At 42.7% G+C, this 22,779-nt stretch overlaps 2 protein-coding genes across 2 annotated transcripts in view; one reads left to right on the top strand and one right to left on the bottom strand.

The window, feature by feature from the left end:
* Nucleotides 1–270: 270 nt before the first annotated feature.
* On the bottom strand, nucleotides 271–2,884 carry LOC132424779 (chaperonin-containing T-complex member BBS12-like). Its single transcript, XM_060010837.1, has one exon. It carries the CDS (start codon nucleotides 2,500–2,502, stop codon nucleotides 358–360), a length of 2,145 nt encoding a protein of 714 aa, XP_059866820.1. The 5' UTR covers nucleotides 2,503–2,884; the 3' UTR covers nucleotides 271–357.
* Nucleotides 2,885–21,181: 18,297 nt separating this feature from the next.
* LOC132424764 (mucin-13-like) overlaps nucleotides 21,182–22,779 on the top strand; it is a 176,908-nt gene continuing 175,310 nt past the window's right edge. Inside the window, exons 1-2 of the mRNA XM_060010811.2 lie at nucleotides 21,182–21,249; nucleotides 22,207–22,313. Of these exons, the coding sequence (XP_059866794.1) occupies nucleotides 22,230–22,313 (84 nt within the window). The 5' untranslated portion in view covers nucleotides 21,182–21,249; nucleotides 22,207–22,229. The remainder of the gene's footprint in view (nucleotides 21,250–22,206; nucleotides 22,314–22,779) is intronic.

Below are 22,779 nucleotides of genomic sequence, written 5' to 3'. Positions count from 1 at the left end.
CATTTAAAGCCTATGGTTATTCATTATATTATTTATGAGTAAGAATTCTGTGGAGAATATTTGAATATACCCTGTGTTGTAGAGCCGGTACTGTTAACGATGAATGTCATTCACTGTCAGTGGACTTAACCATCACTGGTTCTGTGAATCTTAGTCTAATATAGAAGCTAACAGCCTGACTTATCCTACTATAAAGCAGTTTCATGGCTGAGCAGTAGTGAGCAGAGTGGAGCAGAGACTGAGATATTTGCCTGCAATGGCTTTTTTTTTTTTTTCTTTTCTTTTTGGCTACTAGAAAATTTATTATTATCACGACATATTACCAAAGATTATTTTCCAAAGACTTAGCCAATAACACTACAAAAATAAAAAGCCCTCTGATTCCTGCGAATTTATCTGCGTTTGTTCAAGTCCAGTGATAATTTCACTGTCTGTCTGAAGAACTAACAGTACTAAATCCAAAGCTCGGCGCCATGCCTCAGTCTTTGGTGTAACAACGTCATAAACTCTTGGAATCTGTTCCAGTTTATCTGAAATGTCTGAATTTAAAATCCCACTATTTAGTTTACTATATTCATTCAAGACGTAAGATGAAGGAGAGCCAGAGTCTGTAGCATTTTGTAGATGATGTTGAATGAATGTGCCGGCTTCAAATTCTGATGAGTAACTGGCAGTGTTATACAGGAGAGTTGAAAGGTATCTGCGCCATCCATTTGCCAGGAGTTTAAGCACAGTCGGTCTGTACTGTGGCACAGATGAGGCCAGCCAAGAGGAAGTATTATGAAGCCATCCTGAACAGCCTTGGTTTCCTTTATTCACAGACTGCTCCGCAAGAATCTGAAGATGGCTAAGACACAAAAATTCAACTGCGCCACCCCCAAGGAAGACCTTTTGCTCTTTTAGAGCATGATACAGACGATAGGCACACGTCCAGAAGGTATCTTCTTTGGTTTGCACCTGGGCAGTGACTGGACTAGTCAGCACTACTGTAACCAAATTAATTCCTTCTGTTTTTAACATGATTGCCATTCTGTTGATCTCAACTGCAGCATCAAAGGGAATGCTTCTCCAGGTGGTCACACAGGCCCCACTGCCCACGCAGTTCTCGTTCACTTGTGTAATGTAGGTCACCTGCACTGCTCCTGAAGCCTCTGCAAAAGCCTGCATTACATTGCCATTCATTGATCCAATTACCAACCTCTTGCTGTCTGTGCATTTTTCAATTAAGCGTTCAGACACATTTCCTTGTGCCAGGACAAGGTTCACATTGAACTTGATTAATACCTGTAACACATGATCTGTCCACAGTTCTTCTGAGCCATCTTGTTGAAACTTCAAGCTTTCTGATACTGTTTTAATACTTGCAGACTTATTAAATCCCAGGTGGCGATAATTCTCTGTGAGATCACCTTCAACAAGAACAACCCGAATAGGCTGATTCTGCAATTCCTTGATCAGAGCAGCACTAGATATTGATACAACAGTGATATATCCTGGACAGACACAAGAAAAAGTTTCAGGGAAGCCCGGTAAGCAGCAAGTGAAGATTCTTGAAATGTCAAAAAGAAATGGCACTGTACAGCTGCCTTGTTGCATACCTGCGTTCTGATATTGTAGCCGTACTGCTTCGTCTACTAACTTCATGCTGCTGTGACCTCCGTGACTCAAACCCGCCTCCAACTCCACCAAATCATCACATCTGTAAGTCTTGGGAGTAGCTGCACTAAGTTGTTCTAGAACTCCGTCTGGTTTGCTTATCCATTGATTATTACCTGTCCTACTAAAATGTCTACTGTGGGTTAGTACTGACTTTCTGCAGCGGGTGTCTGCAAGCAGACTGTTTTTCAGAGTTTGAGGAGTTTGTGATGTGTTTTCATCTGCTTCAACCTTATCCTGAGACCTAAAGAGTTGAGGTGATTTAACAGGTCTCCCAGAAAGACTGTAAATGGCCAGTGACTGAGAGGCAACATCTTTGAGATCACGCTCTTTCTGTATCAAACCAGTACCTGAAGGGATGTGGAGAAAAGGGCATACGCCGACACTAAATGTTTCAGGTCCAGAAAATGTCTTTGTGTTAACCATACGGTCAAATACATTGTGGACAGGTACTTGAAGGGAAACTACCTCTTCAATGCATGAATTCAAGCCTTCTGACATTACAGACACTATTAATGAAATGGGGACACCCAAATGAAGACATTCTTCAGCAGCACTGCTCCATGCACCAACAAGAAACAAAAGAGTACTGGTTCCAGTTCTGTATGTGTTATTTTGTGCTTGAACTGCTTCTCTGAGAAGTTGTCCCACTGCACTGGTTAAATCCAAACTTTCAAGAAGCCTTACTGTTGAACTGATTAACACACTTTCATGACACTCTTCATCTATAATAAATTTGGATGATTTTACTGGGCCTAGGAAAGTTCTTCCTGTTTCTGCAAACGATGAAAGCTGTTGAAGTCCCACGTGCCTTCTTTTGTTTATGACCCTGCAAGCCATCACCATGAATCATCATCTTGCAAAGCCACTAATCTTGATGAAATCCAACTCTGTCTACTCCATGTTTACCCTGGGGCAGCTCGCTCTTTTCTCCATCCCTACGGGAGGCTCCAGTTCCCCGAAGTTCTGCCTGACACTGTGACGCCAAAACGTCCGGGGGAAGAACCTTCCTTTCCGGTTCGCATTTTGCGCAAGTGCGCCGCGGGCCCAGCTGGGCTAACGGATAGTCCTGGTTGCCTGCAATGGCTTTTGAAGGTAGCTTTTGCTAAAGACTTGGTAATGCTTCTTAATGAATTCAACTTACAATTACAAGGTAAAACAGCACTACATGCAAATTTTATACTATGGTTAAGTCATTTTAACAACAATTTAATAATGTTGTATAATTCACAAGTAATGTCAAGCTACTTTCTATACTTCCCCTGCAGTCAAAATTTAAAATGAGAAGAAAGATCTTCCTATCTAGCCTGTTTTTTTTTTTAAAGAAGATATTGGGGGTAGGAGTTTATTCATTTATTTTTGCTGTGTTGGGTCTTCGTTTCTGTGCGAGGGCTTTCTCCAGCCGCGGCAAGCGGGGGCCACTCTTCATCGCGGTGCGCGGGCCTCTCACTATCGCGGCCTCTCTTGCTGCAGAGCACAGGCTCCAGGCGCGCAGACTCAGTAGTTGTGACTCACGGGCCTAGTTGCTCCGCGGCATGTGGGATCTTCCCAGGCCAGGGCTCGAACCCAAGTCCCCTGCATTAGCAGGCAGATTCTCAACCACTGCGCCACCAGGGAAGCCCCTGTCTAGCCTTTTATTGAACAAGCTTGCTGACCCAGATCTAAGTCACAGTTCTACCTGTGCTTCAGATTCCTAGCCATAATATATGTATTATAATAGTAAATCTTCTTTATGATTCTGAGTTAATAAGTGTGAAGTGAAGAGTGTAGAATGGTGGCACATGGTAGGTGCTTTTAAAGTGTAAGTTGTTATTAATAACTATATTTCTATAGCTCTTCTGAACTATGCAGAGATGTGGTCATTACAAAAAGCTATCTGTAGGCAGAGGGAGGCCTCTGGTGAATAAAAGTTTCCTTTAAGACAGTCCTCTGTAAAATTGCTGGAGAGATTTCCATCTAATCCATCCCAGATTACATTTTAAATTTTTTATTTTTTGGTGGCAGCTTTATTGAGATGTAATTCACATACCATACAGTTCACTGATTTAAATTCAATGCATCATCACAGCCAATTTTAGAATATTTCCATCATCCCAGAAAGAAACCCATACTTCTTAGCCATCATCCCCTCATCCTCCCACTTCCCCCTAGTCCTAGGCAACAACTGATCCACTTTCTGTATCTACAGATTTGCTTATTCTGGACATTTAATATAAATGGAATTATACGATATGTGGTCTTTGTGACTGGTTTGTTTCACTTAGCCTATTATTTTCAAGCTTTATCCACATTGTACTTTATTCCTTTTTATGGTGGAATAATGTTCCACTGTATGAAATATACCACATTCTGTTAATCCATGCATCCGTTGATAGACATTGGGTTCTTTCTATCTTTTGGCTATTGTGAATAATGAACTTTCATGTACAAATTTTTGTGTGGACAAGTTTTTTCACTTCTCTTAGGAACATATCTGGAAGTGGAATTGCTGGGTGAAATGGGAACTCTCACTTTTTGAGGAATTACCAGACTTTTGTCTAGAGTAGCTGTACCATTTTGCATCCCTACCAGAAGTGTATGAGGATTCCAATTCCCCACATCCTCACCCATACTTGGCAATTATCTGTCTTTTGCTTATAGCCATCTTAGTGATGATAAAGTGATATCCAGCTCACTTTCAATTCTCTGGGATGATGTATTGGGGAAAACTACTCTTCCCACCACTCCACACTGGGTCCGTGTGGGAACAACACCCTGGGGGCCCAGCCCTGCAAGAGCTTCAGGGTATTTGCACTAGAACGTAACTTTTTCTCAGAGGAGAAAAGATTCCCAGAGATTGTGCCCCGTTGGTAATTAGTTTTCAGTTCACAAACCCACACATTTATACTACCCTCTGAATGAGCATTATTGGGAGAGGAGGAAATATTTTTCAAGGGACTACAAATAGTTACAGGGCAGATTATTACAAGGCATCTTGACTCAGCAGGAGCCAGGACAAGATGGCTTCTAGAGAGAAGTTCTGTAGACACTACTGCCCAGCCCTACCTCCCACCACCCACTCCCCAACCTTGTGATTTCCAGAGACACCAAGGAGTCTTCTGGGGAGAGGGACCAGGGCCGGTGGGAGAGAATTTCCAGAAAGGAAGGGGGAGTCTCCCTGAGGAGACAGACCTCCCCTCACTGCAGGAGGTCAGAGGGAAGGGTGGTTTCTGGTCCTTCCCTTTATGGCGGCTGCCGCCCAGAGTGGAGCAGAGACTGAGATATTTGCCTGCAAAGGAATCCTGCCAATCGGGGGCTGTTTATTGCGTGCCTGTGTGCGCTGGCCTCTGCTGGGTGTTGTGCTTATCAGGTGCACTGTACAGAGAGGGTTTCAAGGTGAGATCTTCCCATTACGGGAATAGCTCCCAGCCCACCTTGCGTGTGCCCTGCATAGCACTTTCACAGTTATCGCAGAAATGCTCATTTCAAGTCATTGCTCTATCCGCAGAGCCTGGAACAACATCTGGCAGTTGTAGATGCTCTAAAGTGTTCGGTGAATGAAGGAAAACACCTAGACTTGACACTGGCTGGTGGAACCCAAGCATAGTACCTCACTGTATCTATTGTTTTGTAGTTTATTTATACTTAGTAAATACAGTATTGCTGAAAATTTCCTTTGTCATAGTGACTATGTAATATTCCTCTCATGAACTCAATAAATTTGTCTTGACCAAGCTCTAGCTTTTGGACATTTTCATAGTTTAAATTTTTTCCTATGAAGAATAATACATCCTTGTATAGATGTTTTTGAGCACAGGTCTGACTGTTCCCTTAGGATAAATTCCTAGAGTGGAATTGCTGGGTCGAGTGGTGGGTCCATTGTTAGAGGCCTGTGATGCATATCGCCAAATGTCCCTTCCCCCAAAGGCTGTGTATGAGGCGTGTTTCCCACACACCATTGTCTTCAGCAAGCATTGTCATTCTTTTCATCTTCTCAGTAAGATAGGCCCATAATCAGAATATCTAACTGATTCCTGATGCTATGCAGCCTCTCAGGAGATTGCTTATGAATGCATGCCCAAGTTTTATTTCAAATTTGTCATAAAGAAAACAGTTCCTGAGATAGCCAGATCAAAGATTCCTTCTTGGGCTTCCCTGGTGGCGCAGTGGTTGAGAGTCCGCCTGCCAATGCAGGGGACACGGGTTCGTGCCCCGGTCCGGGAAGATTCCACATGCCGCGGAGCAGCTGGGCCCGTGAGCCATGGCCGCTGAGCCTGTGCGTCTGGAGCCTGTGCTCCGCAACGGGAGAGGCCACAAAAGTGAGAGGCCCGTGTACCGCAAAAAAAAAAAAAAAAAAAAAAAAAAAAAAAAAGATTCCTTCTTGGAAGAGACATTTTATAGGTGATGAAGAACAACAGCGACCAAAAAGAATTTCTGGTTACAGATCATTGGGAAAGTTGCAGGTCGAGTTGCAGCCTTGAACGTCAAGTTAAACGTCATTACACTCTCCCCAGACTGACAGTAAGCTGGCGGCGGGGGGTAACTTCCCCGGAACAGGTGCTTATCTGAGAATAAGTCAGTTATCAGAAAATAACTCGGAGTTCAGCTCCAACGCAGGCTTGGTTCAATTTTCTCTTTTACTACTTTCATGTGACATTTGTCATGTTGTTGATATTTCATATTTCCTTTTACTTATTTCTATTTACCTGTCTGCTTCCCCCACCCCCATGCTTTTAAAAGCCCTCCTCCGCAACACCCACCCAATGATGTGTCCTAACATCATGTTTTCCATACAGGATTCTTGACAAACCATATATCGTCTCTACTCTTTTCTTCCATAATTTGTTTTCTTGATATCGACATTTTTTCAAGACCTAAATGAATTTACTTTTAAAATAAACTTTACATCATCACCTCAAATAAAACACTAGTTTCATTTTCCATAAATAGAAAGTCACGATAAAATAAATACAATAAAGGTGAAGTGTGATTGGATTCTAGGTGGGTATCTGTGATTGCCAAAGGCTCTTTGAGCAGTTCTCTTCCTTGTAATGGGAAATAATGCAAGAAAGAGAACAGTTGAAGATATATTAGCAGTAAATGAGATTTTACAATCAGAATGACTGAAATAAGTTTGAAATTGCAATTAACTTCCCCTTCTAAGTGAACCAGTGTTCTCGAATGCTGTGTCCATAGACCACTTAAAATCGTCTGTGTGCTATGAGCGCAGTGGCTCTCACACCTGAGCGTGCATCAGCACTTCCTGGAGTCTTGTTAAAACACAGATCACTGATTCAGTAAGTCTGGGCTAGGACTTGAAATGTGCATTTCTTTCTCCCTCCCTCCCTCCCTCCCTCCCTCCTCACTTTCTTTCTTTCTTGCTGCGTTGGGTCTTCATTGCTGCGCGCCAGCTTTCTCTAGTTGCAGTGAGCGGGAGCTACTCTTCATTGCGGTGCGTGGGCTTCTCATTGCGGTGGCTTCTCTTGTTGCAGTGCACCGGCTCTAGGCGCGCGGGCTTCAGTAGCTGCAGCATGCAGGCTCAGTGGTTGTGGCTTGCCGGCTTTGTTGCTCTATAGCATGTGGGATCTTCCTGGACCAGGGCTCAAACCCGTGTCCCCTGCATTGGCAGGCGGATTCTTAACCACTGCGCCACCAGGGAATGTGCATTTCTAAAAAGTGCTCGGGCCATGCTGGTGCTGCTGGTCCAGGGCACATACTCCAAAAGGCACAGCCCTCATTGCCTCGCATCTCACTTTAGGAAGAACTGGCTAGGGAAGGCCGACAGGTGCAAACCGGAAACAACTGCAACTCCAAACAGGTGCAAACCTACTCCCGTTCGTTCTGACCATTTTCCTCTCAAAGAGCAACAAGCCCAGGCCCAAGGCTGGCATCCCTGAGAGCAGTGCTGTAATTTCTAGAAACACTCACTTCCTCTGGGAGGAAAGCTGAATTGCAGTGTGTGGCCAGGAGAGAGCTTTCTGGCCTTCATAAAACCTCCCCAAAATCGGCGAGCAGAGGAGGAAGTAGGTGAGAAGCCACACTACTTCCTTGGGGATGCCCCTCCATATGACTTCTCCCGGAGTTGAATTTTCTAAAGACCGATATTCAAATGGAATTAAGGAGTCCACAAAAGTTGACTCTCTCCATGATGAGAAAATTAATTTTTTTGAGAACTGACTAAACTCAGTGAAGTGAGTAGATAAGTGATTGTCAAGTTTTATAAGCCACACCTCCAAAAGCCAATGCCTCGCCCTTTCGAAGGCTAAGGTGTTTGAAACGCAGCTCCAGGGATGGAATGCCCACGTGCCGGCATTGGAACCTTCCTCTGAGCCCTTGACATCACCTGTGTGTGAGAAGAGAAAATCTCAGGAAGAGAGCTCGACCATGATACTGCCTCCCAACAAGTCAATCATGTTAATTGGTCCATGTTTCTCTCTAGGGCCTATCTTTATAGAGGTATATTTTTCACATAATTAGATATATAATGAAAACCTTGCCGTTAAAGAAAATTTTTTTATTAAAGTATATGAAGTGTAGTTGATTTACAATGTTGTGTTAATTTCTGGTATACAGCAAAGTGATTCAGTTATACATATATATTCTTTTCCATTACGTTTTATCACAGGATATTGACTATAGTTCCCTGTGCTATACAGTAGGACATTGCTGTTTATCTATTTTATATATAGTAGTTTGTATCTGCTAATCCCAAGCTCCTAATTTATCCCTTCTCCTCCCCCTTTCCCCTTTGGTAACCATAAGTTTGTTCTCTATGTCTGTGAGTCTGTTTCTGTTTTGTAAATCAGGTCATATGTATCACATTTTAGATTCCACATGTAAATGATATCATCTGGTATTTGTCTCTCTCTGTCTGACTTACTTCACTTAGGATTATAATCTCTAGGTCCATCCAAGTTGCTGCAAATGGCATTATTTCATTCATTTTTATGGCTGAGTTATATTCCGCTGTAGATATGTACCACTTCTTCTTTATCCATTTGTCTGTTGATGGACATTTAGGTTGCTTCCATGTCTTGGCTATTGTAAATAGTGCTGCTATGAACATTGGGATGCATGTATATTTTCGAATTAGAGTTTTCTCCAGACATATGCCCAGGAGTGGGATTTGTTGGATCATATGGCAACTCTATTTCTGGTGTTTTAAGGAACCTCCATACTGTTCTCCATAGTGGCTGCACCAATTTACATTCCCACCAACAGTCAGTGTAGGAGAGAGAACCCTACGTTTTTCACACACTGTCACAGTAGAAGAAGCACTCTTCCTTATTGCTGTATCTAAGCTTCCCTTGTGCAATGCTGTCATGTGTTTCAAGGATAGTCACCACATTTATTCCTCTGTTCTTGAATATTAAAAGTTGTTTTAAACTTTTTATAATATACATAATAGTGCAGCAAATGTATTTATACATATACTTTTCCCTTGAACTGAAAACATTTCCTTAGGATACAGTCCTAAGTGAATTTCTCAGTCAAAAGGTAAGAACATTTTTATGGCTCTTAATACTTGTTGCTGAATTGCCTTTTGGAGGTGGGGCGGGGGGGGGGGGTGTAGCATTTGCAAGCATGTTAAATTATCTGCACCCTCACCAGAACTGAACATTATCAATGTGAACACTTTTAACAGATGTAAAATGTCATTTCATTTTTGTTCTAGTTAGTAGCATGTCTTTAAAACAAGTGAAAAGTTTAGTATTTTCCCATACTTCTTTTTTTTTTGAATTTTATTTTATTTATTTTTTTATACAGCAGGTTCTTATTAGTTATCCACTTTATCCCATACTTCTTTACTAACTTTATTTTCTCTCTGTGGATAATTTGATTATGACAATCAACTTCTGGAAAAGAAATTATCCAAATGCATGGTGAGTCTGAAGACCCAGAACGATATCTTATTTACTTGCATTCCCTGCTCCCTGAACCTTCAACAAACTGGATGACATTCGTCCATTCTTTCCTTTAATCCATAAACATTTCCTGAGCACCTGCTATATGCCAGGTGTTCTGGGTGCTGGGGATGGAGGAGTGAACGTGGCAGGGAAGATCTCATGGGAGATGTGGCATGAGACGGCTCTCATGGGCAATAGACAACCAAAACAACAAAGAGACAAAGCCATTTCATACATATTGAGGCCATGGAGGAAATGAACTGGGCTTGGATAGTCAAGTGTCTCTTTTAGACGAGGCCACCAAGAAGAACCCTCCTGTCATTCTCCTGCTTAAATGTCCCCAAGGCTTCCTGGTTTTGCACTTAGAATAAGATACGCACTCCCTGCAGGATCGGGCCACAGTGTGCCTCTCTGACGTTACCTCCTTCCAATCTCCTCCAAAATGACAGTGCTCCTCAAACACCAAAGTTGTACTCATTGTCCCCTCTGCCTTCAATGTTCTTCTCCGATGTTTGAATGGCAACCTCTTTCTTAATATCAGGTCTGAGTTCAGACATCAGCTCCCATGAGAAGATTCTGCTTACCATCCTATATAAAGGAGTACCTTCTACCCCACCAGTCACCATGCAGTTATGTTTTATTTTCTTCATAGCATGTATCACTCTCTGAAATTATTTTGTTTTCTGCCCACCCCTTGGCTCCTGTAAGGTCCAGGAGAATAGAGACCACCACCATCTTGTTCACTGCTTCTTAGATGTGCCTGACAGATGTACAGAAGTGCCTCAAACATCTGATATCAATTGAACAGCCACCTGAACTTCATTCCTGTAAAGTATCCATTAAGTGAAAAGTTAATTTCAGTAGATATGAATGCCAGGATTGGAAATGGTTTTGTCAAGCTGTCGCCAGTTAAACACTTGAGTTGGGAATATTGCTTTCCCACAAGCCATTTCTCTGGGAATGGTTTACTGAATTAGAGAGGAAAATAACTGATCAGTTTCATTTATTATCCAAGCATGATATTGGTAATCAGTATTAGTCAATCTGAGAAGACTGTGTATCAAGGGACTAGAATTAGTGAGAAGCAGTTGAAGGCAGTTGACATTTCTTTCAACATTTGATTCTGTAGACAAAAAATTCTGCCGGTCTAGTTGTTTAATCTCGATATAGATTTTAGGTTTCTAATGATTCTCCAAAGCCTTCGGGCCTTATGATGATACCACCATGTTGCAATCCTAAATGGCTTTGACACAGCTCTCTTCTGCTTACCCTATGTCTGAATAGTCGGATATAATTTAAATTAATGGGCCCGTCCTGTCCCTCTCCATAGCCAATAGATCATTGATGAGGTCCCTGCTGAAGTGTAGTTCTCTGGTGACCAGGTAATTGTGGGTAAACTTAGCTCTTTTTAGATGATTCTGCGACTAAGTCACCTAAACAGACCGTTGTTTCTATGGGAAAATGGAGTCTGTGTTTTCGACTTACAGGTGTCTAGAATATAGCTGGTGTGGTGCTAATAAATATCACCCCTTTTCCTTGCCCACATTTTGAATCATGTGAGAATTGAGACAAAGAATATGGCAGATGGAGACAAAATATCACTTTCAACAGGAGCTTGTTTCGGAGAATGTGGTTTAGGGCTTTCTAATACTGAATCCTTACCTCCCAGCTACAACAGTCCTGAATACTCAGGTTCTCCCCCAGAAGGGTAAGGCAGGATTGGAGATGAGTATTCCCAGTTTATTCTTCTGAAATAAGTCAGCACACCTCACTTAGGGCAGAGTCAGTAAAGGCACTGAGAGGCCAGGAGCGTGGCGCTCACTGAGCTGCTCCACAGGGAAGGATTCCCATCAGCCACGAGGAAGAAGCATTTCCACAACTGAGAAGCTCTATGTACTTGTCTCTATAGTCCTGGAGTGTTGTAGTCTGGTGTGGCCTGGGTTCAAAGAGGCCTAAGAAAGGATGACTGTGGGTTCATACGTTCAGGACTACCTGACCTTCTTGTTGCTCACGTTTTGCCAGGTAAGGCCAGGGAAGAGTCAGGAAGGCAGGTGCCTAGAAGACCTCCGTCCCTTCCTGGTCATACTTCCTTGTGTCCTCAGCAGAGAAGTGGAGTAGAAAACCACAGTAGATATCGACACTGTTGTAATAGAGTGGCATTAGCAGACACTGGCAGTCGTGCTCTGTGGCTACTACTCTCTTGATATCTTGAAACCAGAAAAAGGTAGAGCAGTGGGCTCTTCCTGGTTTAGGAGACAGGATTTGAGACCCTGCAGCTAATTATGTGACCTCAGGCCACTTTCTCAATTTTCCTAAATTCCTGGTTAGCCTTTTACAAAGTGAATGCACTAGGTTGAAATGCCATGTAAAAATGGCAGAAAGGGAGAACATATTTGCAATACGTATATAAAGAACACTTGACAACTCAAAAATAAGGAGACAACTCCACTAAAAATGAACAAATGATTTGAAACAAATATTTTTAAAAAGAAGAGATATGGGGCTTCCCTGGTGGCGCAGTGGTTGAGAGTCCGCCTGCCGATGCAGGGGACGCGGGTTCGTGCCCCGGTCCGGGAAGATCCCACATGGCGCGGAGCGGCTGGGCCCGTGAGCCATGGCCGCTGAGCCTGCGCGTCCGGAGCCTGTGGTCCGCAGCGGGAGAGGCCACAGCAGTGAGAGGCCCGCGTACCGCAAAAAAAAAAAAAAAAAAGATGCTCCATATCATTTGTCGTCAGGAGATGCAAATTAAAACCAAAGTGAGATACCACTACATACCCTTTAGAATGGTTAATATTATAAAGACTGAGAGTAAGCAAGTGTTGGCAAGGATGGGTAGCAACTGGGACTCATATGTTGCTGATGGGAATGTAAAGTGCAACAGCTTTGGAAAACAATTTGAGAGTTTGTTAAAAGTTAAACATATACCTATCGTATGATACAATCATTCCACACCTAAGTATTCACCCAAGAGAAATGAAAGCGTATGACCACACAACAACTTGTGCGTGAATATTCATAGGACGTTTGTAATAGTCAAAAACTGGAAACAACCCAAATGTCCATCAACAGATGAATAGGTAAACCGGAGTATGTTCACCATATCTATACAATGGAATACTCTTCAGAAATAGGAAAAATGAATGAATGAATGAATCTCAAAATAATTGTCCTGAGTCAAAGAAGCCAGACCAAAAACTAACCCCCTCCCAAATGCAGTACATCTGCATGACTCCATTTGTATAAAATTCTAGAAAATACAAATCAATCTGTAGTGACAGAAAGCAATCCGTGGTTACCTTTGACTGGAGGTGTGGGGAAGGATGAACACAAGAAAACTTTGGGGAATTATGAGAACATTTGATATCTTGATCATGGTGATGGTTTCATGGGTGTGTGTACGTGTCAAAGCTTTAAATGTGTGAGTTTACATAAATTGTACCTCAATATAAGTTGTCAAAGAAGGGAAAAATAAAGAAAGGAAACAGGGAAGGAGGAAGAACTGACACACAGTAATACGGATGAATTTCACAAAACATCGTGCTGAGGGAGAGAAGCTGGACATAAAATAACACATACTGTACGACTCCGTTTATATACAATTCTAGAAAAAGCAAACTAATCTCTAGTGACAGAAAGCAGGTTGGCAGTTGCCTGGGGTTGGGGGTGGAGGACAGAATAGACTGCAAAAGGGCAAGAGGAAATTTTGGGTGTGATCAATGTTCTGTATCTTGATTGTAATGGTGGTTTGACATGAATATACATCTATCAAAGCTCATTGAGTTTTACACTTTACAAATGGATTGATCTATTGAAGTAAATTATACCTACCTAAATAAAGTGAGTTTTAAAAGGCCTTTGTTTAACTCTTGCTGCCAGGGATCATTCAAGCTGAGAATAATGTACCACATATGGGCCCAAGAGTTGTCTTTGCTTGGGGAAAAATATTTAAATGAGCCTCTCAGCTGTGAAGAGTAAATCCCAAATCCTATTCCTGAATGAAGATTTTTGGGACAACAGGGAACTCGCCTGCTGTGTAATCTAAAAATTTTTGTTTTCACTAAGGTTAGAGTGAAAACTCTGGCTAATATTCACGAGGTGTTATTGGCTTCATTCCTCTGCCTGGGGCCAAATGCAGTGGGGTGGGGGTCCTGGATTTTAAAGAGGGAGGACTGGATTAAAAAGACCTTCATCCAAGTGATAAAGCTGGTTCCGGAAACATGGTGAGAGGTCAGGGGCTGAGGAATAAGAGGTGAGTAGAGGACCTGCGAGGGGGGACCTGGCCCACGAACCACCACGAGTCAAGAGATCAAGTCATCTGTTTTAAGGTATTCTCTTTCTGCACTGTATTTTCCCCTCCTTGATCTGTCACACACAAACTCTCAGTAAAGTTAGATTAAAGGTTACAATTTGATATTCACTGCCTCGGAGGACATTAATGGGGGGTCATGTCCAGGTACAGTGATATGTGGGGAACCAGGGAAGCTTGGAGACATGAATACAAAGTTGCTAGAAGTGACCGTCAGAGAGGCCCAGAGCGGTGGTCCACAGTGAAAGGTGATAAGCTCAGCAACAGTCTGGAGAAACACATGAGGACTCCTCAGGGATTCTCAGAACTATAGCTGGAGGAAACTGTGGATTTCCTGCACTCCAGCAGAGTGAGAAGAGCACAGACTATATTACTGAGTGTTTAAAGGAACGGTGACCTCCAAAAAGGTGGTAGCTTGGGGATGTTTGGAATATAAAGAGATTAACTAACACCCCCCTCTGCTCCCCAGTCTCCCAAGGATGTTTGGACTGTCCTGAGTTATTTTGGACTATGAGACAAAAATAATCCATAACTCCTGGTTCGCCTCTTCTATCTCAAAAGCTCGGAAGGGACCTACGCTATATGACCAAACCCTAACTAGTAGTTGCCTTTGTCTGGTTTGACGTCAGTTAATTACTGGACTTTGAACCTGAGAGAGAGTTAAAAAGAAAGATAGCTGGAGGGAAACCATTTTCTCCCTGGATTACCTAGCAAGAACAGATAAAATGAAAGCCTTCACTCACCTCAGTCTTCTTGCCCTCCTTTTTCTAATCTCAGGTAAGGAACATTTAAAATTTTTTAATTCTTTTAATCATGTTTGTTGTCTCTAGGATAGAATCAGCAGGCTTAAGCTTAATTCCCACGGCCCCATTAGGTGGCCTATTTTGTGGATGAAGTTTCCTCTCCAACTGGGCTCAAAGACACAAGGCATTTCAGTCTGTGATGAAGGCAGATAGAACAGTGGTAAAAGAAGCTTCTGGACTAAGATTTGGGGTTCAGCAAGCCAGAGATTTGTCCCTGAGACTCCTGAGGCCAGACAAGAACAACTTGGTAGTTCCAAGGGCTCAGTGCCCTAGAATCCCCTTCTCGTTAACCTTCAGATGTCATTTGGGTCCTAATGCAGAGCAAGGACCTGGTTTAATCCCTGAATGTGGCATCAAGAGTTCTTTTTTGCTCCTTCCTCATGGGGGTCAAGGCTTACCTCTGGGCAAATCCCTTAATCCCTCTGAGTATTGGTGGGCATTCCTGTCAAATGTGGGTGCTCATAACCATTCCATAGGCCTGTTGGACACAGGGTAAGCCCTTGATAAGTGAGAGTAGTAGAGGAACAGGGTAGCAGCTGTGGAGATGGCCAGCTGATGAACTATTTTCTTGCTCCTGGGAGAGCATTTGCCTATGAATGACTGGTTAAGCCCAGCCCTCTTCAAGGTGAAGAGCCAGATTCTGTCATCCAGGGGCTTCCAGACCCAAGCGGGAATTAGGCAACATCTTCGGCAGTTTTCTATATCCAAAGGTTTACAAATAGCTTCCTCACTAAAACTTTTCCTTTTAATAATTTTTTTAACCGATTGTCACTGTCAGAGCTCTTAGAGACAATTAAGGGTTCTAGAAAAGTGATTATAGGATCACTAAGAGTACACTACCCCATGTGTCCAGGGGTTCCCAAGATTTGAAAAAAGGCAGCTTTGATGATCAGCATAGCCCTTAGGGCAAAAACCACCTGTATTCATCTTATTCTTTAAAAAGTTCATGTCTCTAGAATTACGAATGGGTAAACATCACTAGAAAACATTTTGAAGAAGTTTAATACATTAAATACCTTAATGAGGTATTTTTATTTCATCATTCTTTAAACACAACCCCTTCCCTACCATCCCTCAGCTAACAAGCGATGTAATGGAAAATTGGGACAATTGCTGTAAATTGTAAAAAGACAAAAGGAGGCATGTCCAGGTGGTAAACAGCTCCACCTGGTGGCATTTTCAATTGCCCTCCCTGAGAACTGCTCTGAGGAATAGTAAACGCAGATTGACAGTTCTGCAACTACAGGCATAAATGATATTACATCTTGTAATAATATGACATGTTGATATTAATATATAATTAATATTTCATATTATAAATTATATTACTATATTATAATTAATAATAATACAATAAATAATATTAACTCTTCATATTTTTCTACCAGTTGAACATCATATTTTTCAGTAACTTTTTTTTTTTTTTTTTGCCGTGCCTCGCGGCTTGCGGGATCTCAATTCCCTGACTAGGGATGGAACCCGGGCCACAGCAGTGAAAGCCTGGAATCCTAACCACTAGGCCACCCAGGGAACTCCCCAGTAATATTTTTCCAGTTTTGTCTGTTTAATTTTTAACTGTATTTATTGTGGTTTTTTTTTAAGAAGTAGTCATGTGTTTTCATTTTTAATGTAATCCACTACATTTATTTTTCAGAAAAAAAACGGATTGGGTACTAATTAGTATTAAATAATAGCAACTGTCATTATATATTCAATGTTATGTCTTCTGAAACTTAATATCTTTGTTCCTCCAGCCGAGAACCAAACTGCTTCAAACTCAGCTGCCTCTAATACAATAAGCAATTACTAAAGCTACAGTGACTTGAGGTTCAATGTTCACATTCAGCAAGTTTAAATCCACTCTATGTGATTTTTGAAACCTTATTTATTAACTGAAAATATTGCTTGCTGATAAAACTTGCTCAAATGCTATCGCTGAATGTACAAGTCACCGATTATGCCAATACAACAAAGATAACCACATGTTTGAGGATTGCAATGAGCCTGACATTCACTGAAAAAAAAAATACAACGAAACAAAACTCACACAATATCTGAGAATCTGGACACTTTGTATCAGTGTTTTGAAGTGTTTCATTAATATCTTAAGACAAGTGTATCAAAACCTTGGCATGATTTAATTGAAAGTCGCCAGTTTTATTTTTACTAACATCAGAAAGTTGTGCCTGTGCCACAGGTGTTCCTGTAACTCCTACCAGCCCCGCGAGCACTCCTACTCCTACCACAGACTCTACGACTCCTACCAGCCCCACGAGCACTCCTACTCCTACCACAGACTCTACGACTCCTACCAGCCCCACGAGCACTCCTACTCCTACCACAGACTCTACGACTCCTACCAGCCCCACGAGCACTCCTACTCCTACCACAGACTCTACGACTCCTACCAGCCCCACGAGCACTCCTACTCCTACCACAGACTCTACGACTCCTACCAGCCCCACGAGCACTCCTACTCCTACCACAGACTCTACGACTCCTACCAGCCCCACGAGCACTCCTACTCCTACCACAGACTCTACGACTCCTACCAGCCCCACGAGCACTCCTACTCCTACCACAGACTCTACGACTCCTACCAGCCCCACGAGCACTCCTACTCCTACCACAGACTCTACGACTCCTACCAGCCCCACGAGCACTCCTACTCCTACCACAGACTCTACGACTCCTACCAGCCCCACGAGCACTCCTACTCCTACCACAGACTCTACGACTCCTACCAGCTCCACGAGCACTCCTACTCCTACCACAGACTCTACGACTCCTACCAGCCCCACGAGCACTCCTACTCCTACTACAGACCCTACGACTCCTGCCAGCACCACGAGCGCTCCTACTTCTACCACAAACCCTGCGACTCCTACCAGCCCCACGAGCGCTCCTACTTCTACCAGAGACCCTACGACTGCTGCCAGCCCCACGAGCGCTCCTACTTCTACCACAGACCCTACGACTCCTACCACCAAAACGAGTACACCTACTCCCTCCACAAATACCCCAGGTAAGAATAATTCCCTCCAAGCTTCTCACTGAGGAGTCACAGTATTTTGCAGGATGGTAGGTAAGTTTGTTCTACCAGAGTAGGGAAGTGCATATAAAGAGACCCAAGGTGTCCTTGGATATGAACCCCTGGAATTAAAAAGTCTGGGTTGCACAGGCTAATAGTAATGGCGGACATGCTAAAAGATTACCTCTTCCATTCTCCTTTCCTCAAGTTATTTGCCAGATGTGGAATATTTTTATGAACTTGGACTTTAAAAAGCTACTTTTCCAGCTTCCCTCTCCCTAGTAGATTTTTGCAAATAGTTTCACCTTCTCTGAGGTCAGGTGCAAATAAGCACTGACTCTCCAGCCCCACTGGTCTAGATCCCTGGTCTACTGAAGGAAAGAGTCACTTCTATCCTGATTCCTCATCAAATGTTATGGAAAAATTATGACATTACAATGGTAGCTGATCACAATTTAGAATTTGAGCTAATTCATGGAATTTGAGCCTGAGAGATTAAAAGGCCAAACAACAGCAGTACTCAAACAGTCCTGGACATGACCAGAGCCGTGGTCCAAAGGACAGATATTTGAGGCTACTATCTAAGAGATGATGACTGACCTCAAGCCCAAGTTATTGAAACAGAAAGCACTTGCCTCATTTCCCAAAGTCTAGAGCAGGGGTCAGTAAACTTTATCAGTGAAGGCAAACTAATAAATGTTTCAGGTTTTGTGGGCCATGATAAGGTCTCTCTTACAACTACTCCACTCTGCCATTTTAGCATCAAAGCAGCCATGGACAATATACAAATGAATGTGCCTGATTGTGTATCAATAAAACTTTATTTACAAAAACAGAGGACTGGCCAGCATTGGCTCACAAGTCATAGTTTGCCAACCCCTGGTCTTAAAGAATCCTCAAACCTAGGCTTAAAGGGTCTAGATAAACCCTGTTATTCTCAGTTAGGGAAACTGAGGCCCAGTGAGGACAGCAACTTACCCAGGGTCAAAGAGCAAGTTGATGTTTCCCTATACTTACTTCTTTTGTCTTCCCCAGTGTTCTGCAATAGATCTAAGAAATGGATGATTAAGCAAATGGAACCAGAGCCTGTATCAAAACCTGGCTCCCAATCTTCTTTCATGTTTTCAGGGGCCGCTCTGAAGGCTAGGTCAACAGGGACACAGCTACACAATCAGTTCTCCTGCAGTCAGGAAAGGGAGCTTTTTTCTCATTTTTTCTTTTTTTTTGCAGTACGTGGGCCTCTCACTGTTGTGGCCTCTCCCGTTGCGGAGCACAGGCTCCGGAGGCGCAGGCTCAGCGGCCATGGCTCACGGGCCCAGCCGCTCCGCGGCATGTGGGATCTTCCCGGACCGGGGCACGAACCCGTGTCCCCTGCATCGGCAGGCAGACTCTCAACCACTGCGCCACCAGGGAAGCCCGAAAGGGAGCTTTTTAAAGCTCTTTCTGCTTCCCCAGACACTCCCTCAGAGTAAGGCAGTCTTCTTGTGTTCTGGCCCTACACTAACTACGGGGCATGGGCCAAGTCACTTCTCTCTTGGCTTCAGCATACGCACTGTTAATAAGATGTGATTGAACTAAATAGCCACCAAAATCCTTTTCCCACGGTAACATCCTGTGATTTTATCCCTGGCACACAGACAACCTAACAAGTCTGTCCTCTATTGCCAGGGAGAAAGCACACCAGGAGTTACATGAGCAGTATATCCAGAATGGAGCTGCGCTCAGTTTCTTCCCCAGGATTTGCCAAATCATCCTTGCAATGTGGCTGAGGCCTTTTAAAAGCCGTTTACTTTACTTAGAATAGTGGTTTACACCTTCTCAGAGAGGCGACCCTTACTGTTGTCTATGAGGTACTGCACTACGCCTCCTGTGTCCCAGGTAGCCTGCTTTTTTCACTCTTATAAAACTATTTTTCAATAGACTTTGCTTTTAGAGCAGTCTTAGATTCACAGCAAAAGCAAAAGGAAGGTAGAGTTCGCATGTTTCCCTACCCCCACAGCTGCATAGCCTCCCTTATTATCAACTTTCCTCACCAGAGGGTACATTTGTGACAACTGATGAATCTATATTGACCCATGATAATCACCCCAAGTCCAGTTTACATGAGGGTTTACTGTTGGTGTTGTATATTCTGTAGGTTTGGATAAACGTATAATGACATGTCTCCATCATTATGGTATCATAAAGACGAACTTCACCTTCCTAACAATCTACTGTACTCTGCCCATTCATCCCTTCCTCCCTGCTAACCCCTGGCAACCCCTGATCTTTTTACTGTTGCCATAGTTTAGCCTTTTTCAGAACGTCATGTAGTTGGAATCACAGTATGTGGCATTTTCAGATCAGCTTCTTTTATTTAGTAATATGCATTTAAGATTCCTCCATGTCAATTTTCAAGGCCTGAACACCGAATAATATTCCATTGTCTGGCTGTAGCAGTTTGTTTATCCACTCACCTACTGAAGGACATCTTGGTTGCTTCCGGGTTTTGGCAGTCATGAAGAAAACGGCTATAAGTATTCGTTGGCAGGGTTTTGAGTGGGTATAAGTTGATAAATAATAAGTGAATACTCAGCATTTACACTGAGTAAATACTAAAGCATGCACTTGTGGGGTCATATGGTTACGAGTATGTTTGGTTCTGTAAGAAGCTGCCTGCCTGTCTTCTAAAGTGGCCGCACCATTTTACACTCCCAACCAGTATCAGAGCTCCTCACCAGTACTGTTTTATTTATTTTTTATAAAAGTCAATAAGGCCCACAGTTATGGAAAAAGAAGCTTAAATGGGGCAAAAGTATATGCAGTAAAAACTAAATCTCCCTCCTATCCTAGACCCCTAGGACCCAGACCCCAGGTCATCCACTCAGAAAGCCAGAGAGTAGAATGACCGTTCATCACTTCCTCTTAGAATCATCACTGAGTTAGTCCACACTGTTCCCTTACTCTCCCTTGCCTTTCCTCATGGGTCTGTATACCATGTATGCTAACCAGAATACAATATCTAGTTTCTTTGGGGAGCTTTTGGCCTGGTCTTCCCTGTAAGTCAATTATTCATATCTTCAAAAAAAAATACGATGCTTTCTCTAAAATGGTTTTGGAGAGTTCTACCTAGTGTTAGAGAACCAGACATCAAGGTTCTGGAGGATCCTTGAGGTCCAAAGGATTTCTTTACTCCTTGGAGTTAGAAGACTGCTGTCTCTGTCTGAGCAGACTCTTACCCACCAACCTCTGACCTTTACTGTTGACAAGCGCTTGGCTCTAGAATTTTAGCAACAAACTTCCTAGAAACATAAGAAAATATGTATTTGTTTCAGCTGTTCTAAGGGTGTGCCCTGGAGTAACACAGCCAAGGAATAGAAAGAGCCCAGGAGATTTAAAAGTATGTTTCTTGGTGTTATTTGTTGTTATCCTATGGATTTTTAATCTCTTTCTACTGTATCTCAGGTTCCAGAAGCCCTTGCCAAGAGGATCCCTGTAAGGGTGATTCTTCATGTGTTAATCTGCATGATAGACGGTTTTGCCTGTGTTCAGAAGGGTATTACTATAACTCTAGTACATGCGAGAAAGGTGAGTTACAAAGGATGGATCATGGAGAACTGCACCTCAGACCTAAGTGGAGTAGAAAACTTAAAATAATGGCAAAAAGAGCTTCCAGAATACTAAAGTTAGAGGAAAATTTGGAGGCAACAAAGACCAGCCAAGTAGAAAAAATGCTTCCTGTCTTTATCTCGATGGAACCTAGTGGGAAAGGAAATAGACATTCAGATTTGTGAGCTAGTCCTAGAGGTACGGGAGTAGATGGGTCCCTTCACTTAAACTGTTCAAGGGAACGGTGCCACGGGGTCAAAATGAGAATGATAGATGTCGGAGTCCCTGGAAAAGTACACAGGCTGCATAAATACAAAGTGGTGCTATTACATGGGGACACTGATGCAGAATAAGGTGATTTCCTAAAACCACAGAGTCAGACGAACCAGGAACCTGGTCTCTGACCTTGGTTAGTTCTCTGTCATAGGATTTGCTTGTTCTATAACAGCAAACCCTATTTTTGGAGACTTGAGAGCCTCTCAGCTCTGGAAATGAACTTTAAGAGCAAATCGACCCTATACTTTTTTGGTTATATCAGCTGGGCGCTATGAAAGTCCAAGGCTGTTTCCTGAGTTCCATGTTTTTGTCTGTTTTATGAATGAGAAATATCCCTCCTTGCCAGAACAGACCAACTGTACAGGAAATGAATGCATTGTGTTGGCCACAGAAATTAGAGATATCCCCAAAGCCAAAAGACTGTTCCTGTTTTTAGCACTAATACTCTCATTTCTGGGGATCCACTCTAAGTAAATGACTCCATATGTAGAAAGGTTTGTGCACGAAGATGTTCTTTGCAACTGTTTTTTTCCCTCTTAAATAATTAAAAGCACTGAAAACAAAAAATGACTGCGTCAATGAAGGAAAGATGTATTTCCTAGAATATTAGGTAGCATTCTTTACTTTAAATATCACAGAGAGATTCTGCTTGAATTTCAGGAAAGATATTCCCTGGTACGATTATGGCCAATATACCACCTACATCTGACTTAGAAGATAGAAATTCTGTGGCCTATCAGGAATTATACTTTAACATTACTAGATTTGTAAGTATTTTCCAAACATCCTTCCTCTCTAACTATTCTTTATGCTAACACTGACTTGTAGAGTGTAGACTGGTATTCGGGTGGTACGTGCTGGTACAGCTGTACCGGTGGATCAAGCAGTGAAATGCATGCTTATTGGTTTGTAAACAGTAGCTGTTCCACACTCCTGGGGGCCACTGCTTCCTGGTTGCCCAGGCTCCTCCTCTGGGCCCCTGGGTACTCACCGTCATCCTGCACCTGGAGGGGTAACATCTGGCACAGCAGAGGGCCTTGAGAAGCCACCTCCAGCCATGCCGTACTCATTCATACAGAAATATTCTTAAATATTTTTAAGTGGACAGAGAAATGGAATGCTGTTTTAAAATAAATTCCTTCCATAGAATTGAAGAGAAAAAAAATTAAAGATGATTTTTTTTTCCTTTTTACAATCAAATTTGCATACTCTTCTGGCTTTTTTAATGTCTGG

This window comes from Delphinus delphis, chromosome 4, assembly GCF_949987515.2.
Source record: "Delphinus delphis chromosome 4, mDelDel1.2, whole genome shotgun sequence".
In the NCBI taxonomy this organism is placed as follows: domain Eukaryota; kingdom Metazoa; phylum Chordata; class Mammalia; order Artiodactyla; family Delphinidae; genus Delphinus; species Delphinus delphis.
This window is presented reverse-complemented; position numbering and strand designations above follow the sequence as displayed.

Coding starts and splice junctions, on each gene's coding strand:
- LOC132424779 (XM_060010837.1), bottom strand. CDS start 2,502: ATGGTGATGGCTTGCAGGGTCATAAACAAAAGAAGGCACGTGGGACTT.